At 39.7% G+C, this 21,987-nt stretch overlaps 1 protein-coding gene across 1 annotated transcript in view; it reads right to left on the bottom strand.

Moving 5' to 3' along the window:
• The window catches only part of AK9 (adenylate kinase 9), a 171,428-nt gene that overhangs the window by 31,136 nt on the left and 118,305 nt on the right, over window positions 1–21,987 (bottom strand). The window contains exons 27-32 of the mRNA XM_064294766.1: window positions 20,378–20,638; window positions 18,808–18,932; window positions 16,313–16,532; window positions 14,842–14,907; window positions 7,025–7,237; window positions 5,180–5,398 (exon numbers count right to left, since the gene is read on the bottom strand). Coding sequence (XP_064150836.1) covers window positions 5,180–5,398; window positions 7,025–7,237; window positions 14,842–14,907; window positions 16,313–16,532; window positions 18,808–18,932; window positions 20,378–20,638 — 1,104 coding nt within the window. The remainder of the gene's footprint in view (window positions 1–5,179; window positions 5,399–7,024; window positions 7,238–14,841; window positions 14,908–16,312; window positions 16,533–18,807; window positions 18,933–20,377; window positions 20,639–21,987) is intronic.

A 21,987-nucleotide genomic window follows, 5' to 3' on the forward strand; every position in this document is an offset into this window, starting at 1 on the left:
TCAAACATCTGACCTTTCAGTTAGCAGCCCAGAGCTTAACCACTGCGCAACCAGAGCTTCTCTTTGGGAGGCTAGAAGTCCAAATTCAGGATGTGACTCTAGGGGGAGGTCCTTTCTTGTCTATTTGAGCTTCTAGTAGCTGGCAATCCTTGGAGTTCTAGGGCTTGTTGATTCATCTGTCTCTGCTGTCATCAGATAGAGTTTGTCTTTCCTTCTGTATATGCTTCCTCCTGTGTCTAATCTTCTCTCTTCATAACTCAGAAGTAGATAGGTTTAGGACACACCTTACACTGATATGGCCTCATTAACATAATAAAGGATACTCATTCCCAAATGGGATTACATCCACAGGTATAGGAGTTAGGGTACCAACACATATTTTGGGAGGACACAATTCAATCCATAACAATTTCTGAAGCGGGAATCTTTTGGAGTGTACTGGCAGGGAAAATCCCACTGGGTTATCTTGCACATTTTTGTGCAGATGAAATTATATTCATATAATCATTAAGAGAAGCCAGGAAAGGGAAAAACACCCACAAAAGGCAGCCTAAGGTGTAGTATGGAATGGGACAGAGGGAGTGGTCCAACATCTTGGATTGGTGATGATGAGGACTGGGTAATTAACTGGTGCTAGGCTTTAATGTCTTTTTTATAGCATCAGATGACAAGCATCAGCCATCCCTGGACTTGACAGAGTAGGTGCAGAATGGTAGGTTACTAGTTCTCCTCCCCCAGAGCCACTATGAGTCAGAATCGACTGGACAGCAACTGGTTTGGTTCTGGTTTTTCTAGAGCTACATCAGGACAGCTGTCACAGGTCAGTGGCATTGTCAACATCACCATCCTTGATCTGGAGTAAAACTCATGGCTAGCATTGACTGCTAAGTAGAATGATACGCAGAAATTCAAAAGTAGGGTGGGAGTGACTGCTGTATGCCATACACTTGGTAATAAAAGAAAAGCTGAAAGTTTAGTGATTCCATTTCAAATTCCCTAGTTAAGTGTAAATTCTTTCAGTTGTTTCTGCTGTTGCCGAAAATATTTAGCATGTATCCTTGCGCATCTGTAGGTCGGAATGTCATGGTATCATCAAAATTAGCAATATCAAATTGTCAGACACCCAGCAAGATTTCCAACAGCCCTGATAAATGTCTATTTATATGCTTAAACCCTTCTTATCACCATGCACTCATTTCTCCAAAAGGCGTTTTTGTGAAAATTCAAATTGTGTTTGGATCTGAGCCTTCTTTCTCCCCAAATAGTACTCTGACTTTGCCTGCTTAGTTCTTGTCCTTTCTTGCCCATTTCAGAGAAGGTTAAGGCATGGCTATTTTTCAAAGGCTTTTAAAATGATACTGATACACGCTTAACTCTATCCAATTCTCTCTGGGAGGAACTATCATAATGTGTCTATATTTCAACATGATATTTTGAAAGGCTTCTCTTCATATCCTGTGGTTAAGATTAAAGAATATCATAGCACAGTTAAGTAGAATTGAAACTGATTGTCTCAAAATCAACAAGACAGGATGTTTTAAGTAACATGCACCTGAGCCCATCCTTGATCCTGTCCTCCAAAATATTTTTTTTATCAGTGACCAACAATAGTAATACATATTAATAGCAACAACATATATTAATTGAGAAGTTACAAAGAGCCAAGCACCTTACTCCATTTAGCTCATTCAACCCTTGTTAACAATATTGTAAGGTGGGAACTATTCCTATTTTCTCATTTTGCAAAAGGCAATGGATCCTAGAGCTTAAGTAATTTTTCCAAGGTCACTTATCTAGTATGTCTTGGTTTTTGAACTCAGGCACTCTGGCTCCAGAGGCCATGGTCTTATCCACTGTGTATCTCAGGTGAAGATAAGAAGGTACATTGGTCTAGTGAGCAGGTCACATGCAGCTAGGAGATATGACTAATCAGGGCTTCTAAAGTTTTATGTTGAAATGACAGTTGGGAAAAAAAACTCCAACTTCACAAACACAGGTAAGAGAGACGCATTGTGTGAAAAATAAGCTAGGGATCTTGGCTGCCTCTAAGTGCAGTATAAGTCCACAATGTGGCCTGCCTAACAATAAATGAATGCCATCTGTGGTGCTTTTAAAATATTACCACAAATTCTCCTCCCTTCAAGAGGTAGAAACTAATCCTCCTCCTTTTGAGTGTGCGCTGAACTTAGTGACTCACTTCTAACAAACAGATTAAAGTACGAATGACAGTGTGGAAACTTAGAGACTAGGTCACAAAAGATATTGTAAATTCTTTCTGTTGGATTGCTCGCTCTGGGAGAAGTTAGCAGCCATGTTGTGAGGACTCTCAAGCAGCTTATGGGAAGGCCCACATGGTGAGGAATTAAGGTCTCCTGCTAACAGCCAGTGAGCAACTGAGGACTCCTGCCAACAGCCGTATTAGTGAGCCATCTTGGAAGCAGATCCTCCAACCCCAGTCAAGCTTTCAGATGACTGCAGCCCCTTGACATCTCAGTTGTAACCACATGGGAGATTGTGAGCTAGAATCTCAGCTGAATCACTCACAAATTCCTAACCCCCAGAAAATGTGAGATAATGTGTGCTGTTTTTAAGCTAGGAAACTCTGGTGGCACAGTGGTTAAGTGCTACAGCTGCTAACCAAGAAGTTGGCAGTTCAAATCCTCCAGGCGCTCCTTGGAAACTCTATGGGGCAGTTCTACTCTGTCTTATAGGGTCACTATGAGTCAGAATCGACTCGACGGCAGTGGGTGGGTTTTGAGCTAAGTTTTAAAAAAAAAAATTTATTAATTTGTTATGAAGCAATGGATAACTAATGCACTATCTTAGGCTACATTAAAAATTACACTATTTAGAATAACATCGATGGTCATACCTGCTCTAATGTGAGTGTCTAAGGCCACCAAGAAAAATGTGCTCAGTTCTACCTCTATTTTCAAGGGTACAGACCAACTGGAATGAGTTCAGGAGAGAAAGACTTGGAGTTTTGGAGACTCGAAGCCATGTTATATGAGGAACAATGGTAGGAACTGAGGATTTTTTTTGGAAAATTGAAAACTAAAAGGGGATATGAAAGCTGTTTTTAAGTATCTGAAAATTTTCATGTGGAGGAAGTTTAATGTGTTTCTTCTATATTTAGGTAGTAGATGTTAAAGTGGGACTTAAAAGGGCAGAACTTATACTCAATATAAGAAAAAAATTTTTTTCAAGGGATAGAGCTGTTAGAATATTGGATGGGCAGCACCTAGAGGAGTGAGTTCTCTGTTAGAGGTGGAATGAATGAATATTGGTTAAAAGTTGTGACGTGACTCAGGTTTGGATTGAGTGGTGGGCCTAAGCAACCTGAGAGCTCCTTCAACCTCTGAGATCCCATTCTTATAACTCTGCGTTCTTTCCTATCTGTTGTTGTTAGGTGCTGTTGAGTCAGTTACGACTGACAGCAACCCCATGTGACAGAGCAGAACTGCCCCATAGGTTTTCTTGTCCCTTAGAGCTGCTGGGTGCATTCGAACTGCCAACCTTTTGGTTACCAGCCAAGTGATTAACTGTTGCACCTCCCTATTCTATCCAGCAGAAGTAAATCCTAAATAACATATTGTCACTCCCCCATTCTCAACCTTCCAGTGGCATCCCACTGCCCTTCAAAGAAAATCCAAAGTCATGGTACTGGTGTCCCATTGCACTTGGCTTATTCTGCTTATGTGATTTAAACCTGGCTTCTCTCTTCAACAAGGAGCCCTATTAGTGCAGTGGTTAAAGCGCTTGACTCCTAACTGAAAGGGTGGCAGTTCAAACCCATCAGCCGCTCCATGGGAGAAAGACGTGGCAGCCTGCTTCTGTAAAATCTACAGCCTTGGAAACCCTATGGGGCAGTTCTACTCTGTCCTATAGGGTCCAGTGAGTCAGAATCTACTCATGGCAGTGGGTTTGGTTTGAGTCTGGTTTCTCTATTCAACATCCTCTCATACCACGCTCCTCCCCACTCATTAAACTCCACCTGCACTGGCCTTCTTTCTGTTCCTCAAACATGAGAAACTTATTCTTGCATTAAAGCTTTTACACTTGCTGCTCACTCTGTTTGCATGGCTCCTCCTAATCATTTAGGTGTCTCATCTAAAGCAGCTTCTGCACCCAGTCATCACATTGACCAAAGCCAGTTGCTGCTGAGTTGTTTCTGACTCATGGCCACCCCATGTGTGTCAGAGTAGGGCTGTGCTCTATAGTGTTTTCAATGGCTGATTTTTTTTGGAAGTAAGGCTTTTCTTTCTAGGTGCCTCTGGGTAGACCTTTTGGTTAGCAGCCAAGCACATTAACCATTTGTACCACCCAGACTCCAACATTACACTTTTATTGTCTTTATAGCACTTAGCACTATCTGACATAATTGTATTTATTTATTTATGTACTGCCTATCCGCCCTCCCCAACCTAACTAAATATAAGCTCTATGATAAAAGGAACCTTGCCTGTTTTGTCCACTGCTTATTCCCCAGAGACTAAAACTGTGACCAACGTGTTCTTAAGACTTGCTGAAAATCACCCTACGTTTGAAGCTATTGAATTCCAGTGGAATTAAATCTGTTTGTTGACACTGCATAGAATGACTGTGAGGACGGGGCAGGACTGGAGCATTTCATTCTGTTGTACACAGGGTAGCTATGAGTTGGAACCGACTCGACAGCACCTAACAACAACAACATTGTTTTTTGGAACAGTACTTAGAAATGAGTTTGTTATGAGCATTAACTGTTAAAAACATTATTTTGGGTGGTGTTTCACACTTTCCAGAAAGTTTTATCACTCTTGCATTTGATCACAAAGACCTGGTGGCAATATTCTTCCATAATAAAGGTGAGGAAGCAGAATGACAGAGGCTAAATGACCTCCCTAAAATTAGACAGCAAGGTAGTGGTAGATCACTAGTTTAATATTTCCACTACTACAAAGGTAAAACCAAGTTGTAATTAGGTTATTGCTACAGAAAGAGACGAAAGAAATTAAATCCTTCAACTATTTTTTCCACATCAGAAAGGCAAAACAACCAAATATTTTTATATCTAGTTAAGAATACTGTACAATGCTTACGACTTTTGATATTATCCATTGTCTTTTTCCTAGAATATCTTAAAAAAAAAAAAAAAAGTACAGAAAGAGCATGGTTCCAATGCAGTTGCTGACATTACCTTGACAGGGTCCCAATATCCAAATGAGCTTATATATTTGTAGGTAAGGCTGAGCATTTTCTGGGCAAGATGTGGTGCTATTGGATAACATTTCTCAAAAATGCTTGCACGATTTTCCACCAGTGGCTTCACTTTGGTGTTCAACACATATTGTACAATGTGGGTTTTTCGAGCTCCGTTAATGTGAATTATCGGTATCAAAAACTTCTCAAATTCATCCTAAGCAGTGAAAGCATAAAACCAAATATATTCAGTGAGGAAAAGGCTGGTAGTATTGAGTCACACAGCACATAGACACAGCTAGTAACTGACTGCCTCAGTCTGTTGTGGGCCTTCGAGTTGATTCCAACTCACTGTGACCCTATAGGACAGAGCAGAGCTGCACCACAGGGTTTCCTAGGCTGCAATCTTCCACAGGAGCACATCACCAGGTCTTTTCTCCCTTGGAGCAGCTGGTAGGTTTGAACTGCTGATCTTTCAGTTAGCAGCTGAGCACTTTAACCACTGTACCACCAGGGCTCCTGACTCAGTCTAAAGAACAAATGTTTTTCAGCTTCTGAGCGGCTACGTGCTGGCTGTTCAAACTTCTGATCCTGTGGCTTCCAGGTTGCCTTTGATTTATAAATCTGTTTTCGTAATTATAAGTGGGGCTGACAAAAGGAAATACAGCCCTAAAATATATTTGTTTCAAAACATACAAAAAACAAAACTAAGGCATAAACCAAATTATTTTCATTTCATTTTAAAATATTACTTTTTTTTTAAATAACATTTTATTGTGTTCTAGGTGAAAGTGTACACAGCGAATTAGGTTCACCTTTAACAATTTTTATACAAATTGTTCTGTGCCATTGGTTACAATTTTTACAATGAGTCAGCATTCTTGTTATTTCCATTCTGTTTGTTCTGTTTCTATTGATCTAGCTTCGCTTTCCCTCCTTGCCGTCTCATTTTTGGTTTTGGGTAACTGTTTGGTCTCATATGGTTAGTTAATTGTTTAAGGGGGCACATTACCCAAAGGTGATATTATTTATTTCATAAGCGAACCTATTATTTCGCTGAAATGTGACCTCCAGAAATAGCTTCAATTCCAAGTTCAAAATGTATCTAGGGCAATAGTCTCAGGGGTTCCTCTAGTCTCTATCGGTCCACTAGGTCTGGCTTTTTTTTTTTTAGGAATTTTAGTTTTGTTCTATATTTTTCTCCCATTCTATCTGGGACCTTTGATTGTGTCCCTGGTCAGAAGGTCAGTAATGGTAGCCAGGCACCATCTAGCTCTTCTGGTCTCAGGTTAGAAAAGGCTGTGATTCATGTGGGCTCTTAGTCCCATGGACTAGTTTCTTCTTTGAGGCTTTGATTTCCTTTATTCTCTTTTGCTCCATATGAGTAGAGATCAATAGTAGTACTTGGATGTCCCCCCCTCCCCCCAGCTTTTAAGACCCCAGATGCTACTCACCAAACTCGGATGTAGAACATTATCTTTGTGAACTATGTTATATGCCAGTTGACTAAGTTGTCCCCTGAGACTATGGCCTCAAGCTTTTTGACCCAGTGAACCAACCCCATGAGCTGTTTGGGTATGTCTAGGAAGCCTCCATAACTGTGCCCCGCTATGTGGTTTGTTGTATACGTGGATATACATGCAGCATACACAAATATGTGTATACATATGCATATAATTACACCTCCACAGGCATGTGCATTTACTCACATGTCTTCCTATATACATATATGCATCCATATCTACCTATGTAACCACACACATACCAAATGTTACTTTTTTTTAATGTGGTGAAAATTAAATGTTACTTTTTTGAATCATGAAAATGAAAGAAAAGTAGTAACCTGTATTATTTGTAAATTACTCATATCAGCTTCAAATTTTTCTCCCACTTCACTTCTCAGGCGTTCAGTGGCATCAATTTCCTGTTCTTCATCTTCCTCACTCATGTCTTCCTCTTCTTTTGGAAATTCTTCTTCAAGGATGTTGTCAATACTATCATCTTCCTCTTCTTCAGGTTCTTCCTCACTAATATCTTCATCTTCTTTAACACCAACCTGAGGAAGAAAAGATTATCTTGTCCTATATGTATGAAATGTGTAATGAACGACACCCATAACTAATCATCTGCAATATTTTGTAATAACTGGATGTTGGTTGGTATGGCATGGCAAAATTCATCCAGTAACACAGTAAAAATTTAAGTATCTGATGCCCAGAAATTTAATTCCTTCAAGATCTGATGCCATAGTGATCTCATAAATAGACAAAGATGTTTGATGTTTTTTATAATTATGGCTGTCAGAATGTTACATGTTTTTGATAGTCTTCAGTAACAATAATGCAATTGAAAGAATATTAAACACTCACTTACTTTGTTAACTTGAACAAGATCAGTTTCCTCATGTGCAAAACAGGAATAACAAAAGTACCTACCCGATATGGGATATAAAATCAAAAGAGGCTTCTGACCTAAAATAAAATCTCTGAACAAATGCTAAAGCTTAGTGTAACTTTTCACACAGATTTAAACCCTGTTGCTTAGAAACCAACCCCATTATTAAGGTTTTGTGGTTAGGCTAAGATTGTGAATCAGTAACCAAACCTTACGGAAAACTCTTTGTGTTAGCTCTTCCCAGGAGATCTTATGCTCTGCGTGAGGTAATGTTTAATAACTTGTTGCTGACAATATTGTCATGCCAACATCATGCCATTGTTCTGTGAAGGTCATGAGACCCCAGTTCTGCGACCACGGACTCTGCAATTATGTCCTTTAGCCAACCAATGTATTCCAGATGTAATAATATAACCAATAGTGTTAAAAATCACACTTTGCTTTGTCCCACCTTTGATTGACCTCAATCACTGTAAACCATTCTGATTATTGTGTTTTGTAGTTTCTCCTATGGTATTATAACTATGTGGGATTTGTACCCCTCCCCGGGATCCATAAGCTTCAAACCTCTGAGGCTTTCATGATCCCCATTTGAATGACATGTTGGCTTCAATAAATATTTTTATTGTACTTTAATAGAGTTGGAGAGTCTTTTCTTTACAACATACCCCACAGGGTTTTTGTGACAATTAAATTAGTACAGCGAAAGCTCTCAGGACACTGTAATAAGGGTGCAGCGTGGGTGTCTGACCTCTAACTTCAAGGGAGGGAGAGAGGATTACTATCAGCATCAAGAGCCCAAGGTGGACATACCTCCACCCTCCAACCTTTTTACCAATTCCGACACCAACCGTCCCTCCCACAGCACTCTCTACTTCTCTGTTGGGTTCGATAATTCACTGCAATGGCCACACAGAACTCATAGACCATACTCACAATTATGGGGTTTATTAGGGAGGTAATAGGTTACAATTCAGGTTCAGGAACGCTCAAGATACAGTTCTTTGATCAGAACAGCCTCTTCCCAGCTGTGCCGCAGGCAGGCCTCTTCCTGGCCTGTAGATCTACCTCTGCTCTGCTTGAGTAGGTGTTACAAAGTTCTTTTAGCTCTGTCGATAAGTGCCTGGAGGCACCCTACTCCATCAGCAAGTCTCAGCCCAAAAGCGCTCAGATCTCTTACTGCATGGGGAGGGAAGCCCACTGCACTGTCTCCTGGTTCTGCTGCTTCTGCCGCCACAATTTCTTTACCACTGCTTCTCTCCGTCCACGATGTTACAGCTCTCCCGCTCTGTCCTGGTTCTGCTGCCTCTCTCTGTCTTCTGTGTTATAACTCCTCTCTGTGTCTCCCGGGTCTAGGAGGACCTCAGCGCAGGGATCCTGGGTCCAAAGGATGTGCTCTGCTCCCAGCTCTTCTTAGTGGCAGTCAGGTCCCCTCATGCTCTGGGATTAGCTCTCTTTTAAGCCTAGCGGGATGGTAAAACTGACCGATCCTCTCATTAGGGTTCCATACACTTTATTTGCATTATTAGCAAGCTGTCCAGTCCCCTTGGTGGGCCACAAATACCTTACTTGCATAGTTCCACCCAATCATCATGTGGGAGTCACAAAGATTATGGCTAGAAGGCCTATATTAACTAATACACTGCATCTCGAAGTTTCTGGCATGTACTAAGCATGCAAATGATAGCTATTATTGCTATTACTGTCACTTTTTATAAAGTACTGTACTAATATAATAGTACATGACTTTTAGGAAGTTATAGCCTATCTGAGGAAATAAGAGCAACACGTAAGTGACTGCTAAGGAACATGAGAGGATATTGGTACTATATTGTGTTGTATAGGCTTTAAGTACTACAGTTCTGTTTGTACAAAACGGAGCTCATAATATTCATCCTCATGCAATGGCTCCAGAGCCCTGGTGGTGCATTTGTTAAGAGCTCAGCTGCTAACCAAAAGGTCAGCAGTTTGAATCCACCAGCCATTCCTTGGAAACCGTATGAGGCAGTTCTACTCTGTCCTGTAGGGTTGCTATGAGTCAGAATCGACTTGATGGCAATGGGTTTGGGTTTTTGGTTTTGCATTGGCTCCACACTCTTCTCCCTGTCTCAGTTGGAGCACCGCCGTCTTGTTAGAAACCTGGGAGTCATCCTGACTCATTGCTCTCTGACTTTGCCATCCAATCTGTTACCAAATACTGCACTCCTAAACCAAAACCAAACCCTCTGCTGTTGAGTTGATTCTGACTCATAGCAACCCTGTAGGACAGAGTAGAACTGCCCCATAGAGTTTCCAAGCAGCAGGTGGTAGATTCAAATCAGTCAACAGCCAAGATCTTAACCACTGTGCCACCAGGACTCCCTGCACTTCTAAGTAACTCTCAAATCTCTCTCCTTTCCAGCCCCACTCTACTATTTGCCCTCTCATGATCTAGAATTCCTGCAATCTCCTGTTAGCTTGCTATGTCCTAATCTTTCTATTATCAAGTCCTTGCTCTTTTAAAAGGTACCTGGAGCCGGGATTTGGGCCTCCAGGTGGTGGGAGGAAGACAAGAGCATAAGGGCTCATTCCTTCCTGTTTCTTGCTCAAGCTCCTCTCTATCTGAAAGGAGGTTTAGCTATAGGGCCCTGTTTCTCAATTCTTGTCCTTTTTTTAATGTTAGTTTTGAAACCATTTAGTTCCCTGGGCATCAGAAAAGGAGCCAGTGAACCAGGAGGGAGTGAGAGTATTTAGAGAGAGGAGTAAGAGCAGAAGCCAGGCCTCTGAGGAGTTGGAAGGTATGAAGCATAAATCTCTGTAAGAAAGGGGTTGGCTTACAGAACATTGTTTAGTCACACCATGAGACTAAAATTCCACATGATGGCAATGTTTTGCTATGAAATTAATCCAAGTAGCCACATTGGTACCTTGAAATGATTTCTAGTGTTAAAAATGTTTTATTTGCTGCTAAGAAGTCAGACAGTAGAGGCATTGATTTTTGTGGAGGGCAAGAAACCACACCTGGGAAGGGCTATGGCAGCATGTGAGTCCCCAGTTAGTTTTAAAAAGGTAAGTCATGTAGCGGCATATTCCACACAGAGGCAAGTGATGAGAAAGCCTCCAGATCTGTTCATGAAAGCAAGCTCCAGAGCCTATATCTGGACTGAGGATGGATTCAGTTCCGGATGTCACATTAACTGATGATAACAATCACACTATGTGTTTGGTGTTTTACTGCCTGAGGCAGTAGTACATGACATATTTTATAAAATTTCAGTCAAAGAAGTTGAAAAAAATCCATACACAATTTTAACCTTTAATTAATCAAAAATCTCAGAAGCTGTAGTCCAAAAGCTCATTTGTATAATCTAATTGTATGGGTTAAGTGCTCGGCTGCTAACCAAAAAGTTGGTGGTTCAAACCTAGCAGCCAATCCGAGAGAGAAAGATGTGGCAGTCTGCTCTCATAAAGATTTAGAGCCTTGAAAACCCTATGGGGCAGTTCTGCTCTGCCCTATAGGCTCGCTATGAGTCGGAATCGACTGGACGGCAGTGGGTTTGGTTTTGGGGCTTTTAATTTTATGGGGTACACAGCCAATTTCATAAAAGATTAAGTCCCAGGCTAGTAGCATACCAACTTGAATCTTTGAATTAAAAAATTATAAGAAAACACATCATTCTAATGTTGGCAAATGGAAAAATTATAAATTAAAAACATTTTTCATTGATCCTGAAAACTAATTCTAAAGAAAAAGTAGATCTAATTAAAGCATAACAAAGAAATTAAATTATTATTAGTGAGGGAATTTAGGAATTATTAATTTTCCCATTTTACAATGAAAAAGCATAGGCTCAGAGAGGTTTAAGTAACTTACTCAATGCTATGCTACAGCACCAGGACACTACCACTTGTCTCTGTTTGCCATACTGTGGTGTCCTGCATGTCGCCGTGATGCTGGAAGTTTTGCCACCAGTATTTTGAATACCAGCAGGGTCACCCATGGTGGACAGGTCTCAGCAGAGCTTCCAGACTTAGACTAGGAAGAAGAACCTGGTGGTCTACTTTTGAAAAAATTATCGAACAATATCATTAATATCAAACACATGTAAAATTTTGCTGAATATCATTCAAAAGCAGTTGCTGCAGTACCTCAATGGGGAACTACCAGAAATTCAAACTGGATTCAGAAGAGGATGTGGAATGACAGATATCATTGCTGATGTTAGGTGTATCCTGGCTGAAAGCAGAGAACACCTGAAAGATGTTTACCTGTGTTTTACTGACTATGCAAAGGCATTCAACTGTGTGGATCATAAAAAATCATGGATAGTATTTCGAAGAATGGAAATTCCAGAACACTTAATAGTACTCATGCAGAACTTGTACATAGAGGCAGTCGTTTGGACAGAAGGGATATTGTGTGGCTTAAAGTCAGGAAAGATGTCCATCAGGGTTCTATCCTTTCACCATACTTATTCAATCTGTATGCTAAAGCAAATAATTCTAGAAGCTGGACTATATAGAAAAGAACTCAGCATAAGGATTGGAGGAAGACTCATTAACTTTTGATATGCTGACAACACAACCTTGCTTGATGAAAGTGAAGAAGGAGGACTTGAAGAACTTACTGATGAAGATCAAAGACTACAGCCTTCAGTATGGATTACACCTCAACATAAAGAAAACAAAAGCCCTCACAACTGGACCAATAAGCAACATCATTATAAACGGAGAAAAGATTAAAGTTGTCAAGGATTTCATTTTACTTGGATCCACAATCAACACCCATGGAACCAGCAGTCAAGAAATCAAATGCCATATCGCATTGGGCAAATCTGCCGCAAAAGAGCTCTTTAAAATGTTAAAAAGCAAAGACGTCACCTTGAGGACTAAGGTGTGCCTGACCCAAGCCATGGTAATTTATCTTATTTATTGTACTTTAGATGAAGGTTTACAGAGCAAACTAGTTTCTCATTAAACAATTAATGCCCATATTGTTTCATGACATTTGTTGCCAACCTCACGATACGTCAACACTCACCCCTTCTTGACCTTGGGTTCCCCATTACCAGCTTTCCTGTCCCCTTCTGCCTTTTCATCCTTACCCCTGAGCTGCCCATTTAGTCTCATTTAGTTTTACGGGCCTGTCTAATCTTTGGCTGAAGGGTGAACCTCAGGAGTGACTTCAGTGCTGAGATAAAAGGTGTTCAGGGCCAAGCCATGGTATTTTCAATTGCATCATGTGCATGTGAAAGCTGGACAATGAATAAGGAAGACTGAAGAAGAATTGATGCCTTGGAATTATGGTGTTGGTGAAGAATATTGAATATACCATGGACTGCCCATTGACTTGTTGGTATTGACTCCATTCTGACTCACAGTGACTCTATAGGACAAAGTGGAATTTCCCCATAGGGCTTCCAAGGGGCAGCTGGCGGATTTGAACTGCCGACCTTTTGGTTAGCAGCCATAGCTCTTAACCACTGTGCCACGAGGGCTCCTGGACTTCCAGAAGAATGAACAAATCTGTCTTGGAAGAAGTACAGCCAGAATTCTCCTTAGAAGCAACAATGGTGAGACTTTGTCTCATGTACTTTGGACATGTTATCAGGAGGGACCAGTCCCTGGAGAAGGACATCATGCTTGGTAAAGTAGAGCGTCAGCAAAAAAGAGGAAGACCCTCAGTGAGATGGATTGACGCAGTGGCTGCAACAATGGGCTCAAGCATAGCAATGATTGTGTGGATGGTGCAGGACTGAGCAGTGTTTCGTTCTCCTGTATATAGGGTTGCTATGAGTTGGAACTGACTTGATGGCACCTAACAACAACAATAGAAAAACAACTATATATTGAGTACCTACTATGTGCAAGCAGTGGAGATCCAGTAGTGACAAAGCAAGTGAGAACTAGAGAGAGGATACCATTTGAGGTCAGCTTGATGCCAAAGTCTGGACTTCTTCCCCCGTCTGGACTCCTTCCATAATGTGTTGCTGAGACATTTGAGGTGATTCTAAATGGAACCACTAGAGAAGCCTCCAGCCTAACCCAAGGACTTGGGACTTTTCAGCCTCTACAACCACATGAGGCATTTCCTTGATACAAATCTCTCTCTATATACATATTTATACACTTCACTGGTTTTGCTTCTCTAGAGAACCCAGCCGAAGACATGGTTAACTGACTGAATAAAGGAATGAAGACCAAGGTAAATAATGAAGCAAAGAGTTCTTTAAAAAACCTAAAAATAGCATTAAAAAAAAAAAAAACCCAAAAATAGGTAGTGTCATAACTTCCTTCGTCTAATAGTTTTAGATCTGCTTGTGGTTGTAAAGATTTTGCCTGGACAAAGGCAACAATTGTTTAGGCTCATCTGTAACATTTTGTGCCCACGGTTACAGCTGCATTGCTTCAGCAGCCCTCTACATCCAAATCCAACATCACCACCCCAGAGATGTATGTGGTTGTTTCCAGCAAGTAGTATTTTCTGTTATTCTTCTTTTCTCCTCCTTGTTTGGCCAAACATTTTTATATAGATGGAAATCAGATTACAGGAGTGTCAACCTTGAAAAGATGTTAAAAAGTGCCTTAAGCCAGAAGGAAATGGAAGAAGAAAGGGGTTTTGTTATCATTTGTCTTGATGGTGCAGGGTTACTTATAAGCTGGTTGTATGAATGAGCCTCAGGTCCTTTTTAGAGCTAGCTTATACAGTCACCTCTCCTTCTAACCTCTGCACTCTTGAGTTGCCTGGCTGTGGCATTTGGGTCTGCTAGTGAATAGCTCTCTCTTAACAAACAAAATCCATGATCTTCAAGGTTTATCCTATTTAAAAACCAGCAGATGGAGAAAAAGAGCTGTATTGAGCATCCTGCACAAGTATCTGAGTCTGAAGGTTCACAGGCGATGCCCCATTCCACTGTTTATCTAGAGATAATGTACATTTTAGCACAACTTCGCAGGGCTTCCTGTCTAGTGATCTCTCTCCAGCCCATCTACCTGTGGCATTGGCTGGAAGTGTGGGAAGCAAAGATAAAAGTCCAAAAACAACATATTTTACATTAGATTATACCATATTTTATATTAGATTATTTTAACTATCTTTAGTAGTGTTCTTTCCTTTAAAAACTGTTCAGTTTTCTGATTACAAAAACGATAAAAGCAGTTATGGAATAACAAAAAGCATAAAGAAGAAAATCAAAACGATGTATCATTCACACTCATATGCAAACACTGTATATTTCCTTCAAGATGTTTTCCTCTGCTTTTTAAAATTTTACACCATTTACTTACCTCCCTTTTCTTTTTTTTCTCTCTTTCTGATATAAGTTCAGCCCTTCTTTTAGCAATCATATCATCCTGTTAAAGAAACAGACAATTAATGGATAAGGATAAAAATTACTTTCTACGTATTAATGTATTTCTTTTTTCCAAACTGAGGATAATATTTGGGTGAAAAGATGATGATGTTTCCTGAAAGGTATGTGCTGGTTCTAATTATGCTACTTTCATCTTTGTGTCTCTGGACCTCTTGATCAGCTATTTCCCTCCAGAAAGAGAAATGGCACTTGGTGTCCCCCTTTACACAATCTTTAGAACTCCTTTTCAAGTATTTATTATTTATCTGTTTGTTTGTTTTTCATACTTGGAGAAATAGGGAAATTTGTTGTTAGCTGCTGTCAAGCTGGCCTCCAACTCCTGGCGACCCCATACACAGCGGGATCAGACCCTTATGATCCACAGGGTTTTCACTGGCTGATTTTTCAGAAGGAAACACTTGGAGGTAGTTTGTTGAAAATGTTTGATACTCCTTTTATAATACCATCAAAATATGATAGCTTAAAAAAAAACCTGAAAATACACATGCACATATGAGGAAAGCATAGGTTCACGAACATGGTGTATACACTATCCTCCAACCTTTCTGGGGTCCTCTAAGTCTGAGGGCAATGGGTCCTTTGACATGTCCCCAAGGCTTGTGTAAAAACTAGCCAGTGCCCTGGAGGATTTTGGGGCTCACTGGCTCAGGACTCTTCAAACTGGAATCCCTTTATATGGTGGGAGATTAGAGAGGTACCTAAAGCCATGTTCTGTGGGCTCTGGTCTAGTCCAGTAGGACTCTGGCTAGGATTTAACCACTGTGCCACCAGGGTTTCCATCTGGTTAATAACCGAGTACATATTCCTGAAAACTTACACTATGTAGGTACTGAAGAAATATTTGTAGAAAGAATTATAGAACTGAATTGAATCTAATTAATTTGGTTTATGAGCCCCCAGGGATATTCTCTTGCTCTTAAGAGGGTGAGAGTTTACAGAAGCTCATATTATTTCCTTTCTTTAAACTATAGTTCTACCATAGGTCCTTTAATCACAGAGTTGTGAAAACAGAATCTCCTTTATGCTTTCCCAGTGCATAAAGATCACTTTATACACGACAAAGAAACGCGAAGTATATAGAATAACACACATCCAGATCCTGAGTCTACTTTTTCTCTGTTCCCTTCACTTGAACATGTAGTGGTCAGTGTAATTGCTGGACACCTGCTAGATGCCAGCACTGCCCTGAGCACTGCCCTATCAATCACAAAGGCCTCGCATAATTCTTAACTCTTTAATTTAAATAGTCTTGATGTTTGATGAACAATGTTTTCATGCTAACTATGGTATTAAAACCAGAACACTACATTTTTGTAAAGGCCACTTTATAATTTAAAATAGAAGGTGAACAAATTTATTCCCAGGCATTTTTACTGGATACCTACCCTTATTTTTGCCTTCATATCTTTGATGAGTTTTTTCCTGTCTAATCTCTTCTTTTGTTTCAGTTTCCACTTTTCAATATGGGAAGGAAGAAGACGATCAGAAATATCTTGATCATCGACTTGTATAAAAACAGCAGCATCTGGGAAAAATCCACGCTCCCCTAGAAACTGGGCCTCCTCAGGGTATCGGGGGAAACCATCTAGTATAAAACCTGTGGAACTAGGTGGCAATGTTCAGAATTTATCTTATTTGCTTAAAATATTTATTATAGATTAAATATAAATTTTAAAATGAGAAAATATATAGATAAATCTTAACTTTATATAGATGTGCAACGAATAGTTTAAAAAGTTTACTGTAGGATCTTTTACTTCTTTTAATATTTCTACTTGTGTATGCATGGCGTTTCTTCTCCCAAATATACTGAATGGGATTAAAATGATAATTTTTTATATCTATAATATAAAATTGTAGTCAATCAGTTTATAGATAATTACTATTAATTAGAAGCATACTAAAAGTTGTAGGAAGGTAACAGGGAAAAGAAAATAAGTTCTCAGTTTGGGAGGAGCATGCAGCCTAAGGGACATATCATTCTGTATGTAACCAGTACATTTGGCTGGTCCACCTTTAGGACAGAGTAGAACTGCCTCATAGAGTTTCCAAGGAGCACCTGAGGGATTCAAACTGCCGACCTTTTGGTTAGCAGCCGTTTCTCTTAACCTCTATGCCACCAGGGTTTCTCTACCTTTAGTGGGGACCTGCAAATATTACCTTTTAAAAAATAAATAAAATTAAGTCCCTCATCCCTGGTTGTTCTCCACATCCCCCATGGTTCCTGCTGTATCCTGTGAGTCTGGCCAAATCTGCTCTGTCCTGCCTTCCCATGAGTCTCTGCTGTTCAGCTGGCCTATCCTAGGAACAGGAACTAGGAAGGACCCAATACCGTGGGATTGGTTTTGCCCTAACAGGGAGCACGTATGAAGCTTTCTGTTTGGGCAAGAATTTGATCCTGGAACCACCAAACTTTCAGTGGTGTGTAATAAGAGATTTGGCTGGCCTTTGTTCCCAATTACTGGGAGTAGCCTCTAAATCCTGGGAATGTCCCAAGTGACTGGAGTGACTTTGTTATTAATGGTGGGCCCCTGGACCACACCTGATAGTTTTTCTCATGAGGTAACTCATGGTGGGCCCCTTGATAGTTTATGCTACCAAGATGCTGGTCATGTCAGAAAAACTAACCATATGATTAGAAGTTTACAGTTTTGAGTCACATGATACCAGCCTCACTTTTTGGAGAGGGAAAGAGGGCTGGAGATTGAGTTCAATCACATGGCTGGTGATTCACTCATTCATGCCTACATAATGAAGCCTCAATAAAAACTCTGAACTCCCAGGCTCAGGTGCGCTCCCCCAGTTAATAATATTCTGTGCACCTCAATGTGCCATGAGGGTGACATATCTCTGGGGACACAGAAGCTTTGCATTTGTGACCCTCCTAAACCATGCCTTATGCATCTCTCCCTTTGGCTGGTTATAATTTGTAGACTTTTTCTATAATAAAACTGTAATAATAAGCACTTCCATGTATTCTGTGAGTTGCTGTAGTGAATTATCAACACTAACAGGGTAGTAAGAACCCCCAGCTTATAACCAGCCGGTCAGAAGTGAGGGTGGCTGGTGTCTGAAGTGAAGTGAAGGCAGCCTTGTAGAGGACTGTGCCCTTCACCTGTGAAGTGTGGCCTAACTGCAGGTAGTTGGTGTCAGAAGTCATTTGCAGGTAGATAATCAAGGCAAGAGAGAGTCTGACTAAAGAACAGAGGTGAAGTTTTGAACTCTGGTGACCTGGAGATTGATAAATTTGTCCTATCTGGTATCAAGATTGTTTCTGGCATTTGGTAAAGGGATAACACTATAGATAGTCATTAAATGGAGAGTACAGTAAAACCTGTGAAAGCCAGAACCTGTATAAAGCAGAAACCTGTGAGAGAAGGAAAACTCAAGTATCTTCCACTAAAACAAGCGATAGAAAAGTAGTAAGTCTGCACCCTGTCAAAGGCAGAAAACTTGTGAAACCTGGAAAAACAAGGCAGTCCCATTGTGTTCTGGCTCTCCCAGGTTTCCCTGTAATTGTTAAAAGGCAGTAGGGAAAAGAGTCCAGCACAGATTGGGATACATGGTTTAGAACAGGGGTTCTCAGCCATGTCTGCACATTAGAATCATCTGAGGTGCTCTCAAAAATGCCATGCCTGGTCCCAGCCCCACACCCCCAGAGACTCTGATTCAACTGTTTTGGGGTGAGGTCTGGTCATTAATATTTTTTTTAAAAACTCCCAGACATTTTGAAGGTGTAGCTCAAGCAAGAGTCACTAGTTTACATGAAAGGAGCTAGGAGAAGAAAACTCTTAAAATTAATATTGAATTGCATTTTTAACTTTTAAGAATAAAGCAAACAAAAGTCAACAAAAGTATAATCCTATGTAGATTAAAATACCATATTGGTTCCTTAAGCCACCACTCAGAAAGAATTCCTTCGAGAATTTCTGGAGGCAATGGCTCATTGTCTACTAGATTCGATTTGATTGCTTCTTCTTCCTCTGTAAGATGTATTTCTGGAGACTGAAAATAAGGAGTCAGAAAATAAAACAAAAGTCAATATTAATACACAATACTATATGACATAGTTGATTGGGAAAAGACCTGTTTTTTCCAGATAATTTTTTATGCTATGGCTTGTATTAAAAAATTTTTAATTTGGGCTATATTTTTAAACCAATATTTAATATGATTATAAATATTAAATTATATCTATTATTGTTAAGAGGAGTTACTAGTGATTAGTAGGACTGATTTTCATACATGGGCTCAGGATATCTGTCTCATTATTCTTTGCTCAAACCTTGTACAGCCTAAGTCACACACCTATAAGGCTTACTGATTTTTGTTGTCTTTCTTTTAATTATACAGTATTATCTCTCCAAATTAGATATGACTAGAGAATAGGCCAGCCATGCAACCATTTGGAATACAACCCATAAGGGGGATTAAAGCATCATAATAATAAACAGAAAATATTGTGATCATTAACACAGCCCAGCTCTCTCTGAAATACGATTAGTCTTGAATGGATATTTACAAACAACAGATCTCACAAGAGTGGAACTATTTTTATTTAGTATTTTTGTTATCCAAAAATTCTGAAAATGAATAAGGTATGGCAAATTCTGCTTACCAGGAAGTGGGATATGATTTTATTATGTAAAAAATAAAATCTCTTAATGTGTCTCCTGAGAAGCCAAATGATTTAGAAAACTGTAAAAGAAAACCAAACAAAAACCTCTAGAAAAGTAGGAAATGTCTTGCAACATTTTAAAATCTATATTTGTTCAATTTTCAAATCTGGATCAAAATACGTTTTTTTAAATTAATACCATCTCAATTCCTCCATTGCCACCAAATATACATGGAAAACATTTAACGAATATGTTTGGAGGGGTGCCACATCCCCTGTTAGAGCGCTACATGCTGCTATACAGCCCTGTTCCAACTTTATAAGTATTATACGTAACTACTTGGGCCTATTTACGTGGGGCATCATTTGAGACAAAAATGGTCTAGGTATACTGAAAATGGTTAGCAAATGCGTGAGAATTAAAAACTTTGTTTTACAACCCCAATAGAAATTATCTAAGAGATATATACTTTCTTACAAGGCATCATTAGAAATTAATATTTTTGAATCTCATTGGCACTGGCACAGATTTTTACGGTATTTGATAGAGAACACAGTAATTAAAAACCTTACAATCTAGGTCAGACATATCAAATAACATAACCCCAAATAAATACACAATGGTCTTGTCAGGGAAATCTTTCTCCATTTTTTACTGCAGTCAGTGAAACTCACTATTTTATATTCTAGATGGGCAGTAAGATCTGTATTTAACATGTGGGGGGATAACTTTTAAGTGCTTTTCATAGGCTGACTTTTTCTTGTTAGAAATTCTATAGTGTTTTATACTGCTTATATTCTGCTTCTACAAAGAGAATGTTAATATTACTACCGGCTTCTTTGTATTTTCTTCCTCAATTGTAATATTGGCTTGAACTGCAAGTTCTTCAATTTCTTGTTTTACAGCTTGTTCATCCTCAGACTCTTCCTCAAATTCAGGTCCAACTTTCTTTTCGATTTTGAGCATTAATTTTTCTTGAAGGACTTCATCAAACTGAATGTGAAAAATGCCCAAATTTTCTGCCAGATGTCTTCCACAGGTAGTTTTGCCAGAGCCATGGGGGCCCAGAAGACATAGTCTTAATGGAGGAGCCTGTAAGGGACGTTGGGCCAGGGGAGGTGGGATAGAGGGGAATAAAGAAAAGGAACTTTTGAGTACTTCAGAAAACATGATAGGTTTATAAAAATTTTCCCCCTAAGACCCAGTACGGACTATAATTTTCAGGAAATCAAGGACGGTTCATTTTTAGGATATCAATTAATATACAGTAAAACCTGTGAAATCTGGGACCTGTGTAAGATGGAAACCTGTCAGAAGGAAAGCTCAAATATTTTCCATGAATAGAGAGCTACGGAAAAGTTGTAAGACTACATCCCGTCAAAGGCAGAAAACTTTTGAGACCTGGAAAAACAAGGTAGTCCTGTAGAGTTCCAGCTCTCACAGATTTCACTGTAATTCATTACAACAATAGTCTGCAGGGATTATCAATGACCATAGGATCTTTTAAAAAATTTTTTTGTGTGTTTTAGGTAAATGTTTACACAGCAAATTCGTTCATCGGCATTCTCATTATTTCCTTTCTGTTTGTTCTGTTTCCATTGATCTAGCTTCCCTTCCCCCCATGCCTTCTCATCTTTGCTTTTGGATAACTGTTGACCATTTGGTCTCACATAGGTAATTGTTTAAGGGAGCACGTTACTCTGGATGATACTGTTTATTTTAAAAGCCAGCTATTATTTGGCTGAAAGGTGACCTCCAGAAATAGCTTCAGTTCCAAGTTCAAAGGGTATCTTAGGACAATAGTCTCGGGGGTTCCTCTAGTCTCTATCAGTCCAGTAAGTCTGGCCTTTTTTTAGGAATTTAAACTTGTTCTACATTTTTCTCCCATTCTATCTGGGATCTTCTATTGTGTCTCTGGTCAGAACGGTTGGTAGTGATAGCTGGGCACCATCTAGTTCTTCTGGTCTCAGGTTAGTGTGGTTGGTGTGGGCTATTAGTCCCATGGACTAGTTTCTTCTTTGAGTCTTTGGTTTCCTTCATTGTCTTTTGCTCCAGACGAGTAGAGGCTAATAGTTGTATCTTAGACGGCCGCTTGCCAGGTTTTAAGACCCCAGACGCTACTTACCAAACTAGAACATAGAACGTTATCTTTATGAACTATGTTATGCCCAATTCACTAAGTGGTTCCACAAGACTATGGCCCCAAGCCTTTTAACTCAGTAAACCAATCCTGCAAGTTGTTTGGATACATCTAGGAAGTCTCTGTAACTGTGCCCTCTATATCCTTTATTTATATATATTTATATACATGCCTACAGATAACCTCTACATGCATGTGCATTTACTTGCATATGCCTTCCTATACACATATATGCATACATATCTACCTACATAACCACACACATATTTTTTGGTTGTTATCACTGTTGTCGCAAAATTGT

This window comes from Loxodonta africana, chromosome 1 (genome assembly GCF_030014295.1).
Source record: "Loxodonta africana isolate mLoxAfr1 chromosome 1, mLoxAfr1.hap2, whole genome shotgun sequence".
NCBI lineage: Eukaryota > Metazoa > Chordata > Mammalia > Proboscidea > Elephantidae > Loxodonta > Loxodonta africana.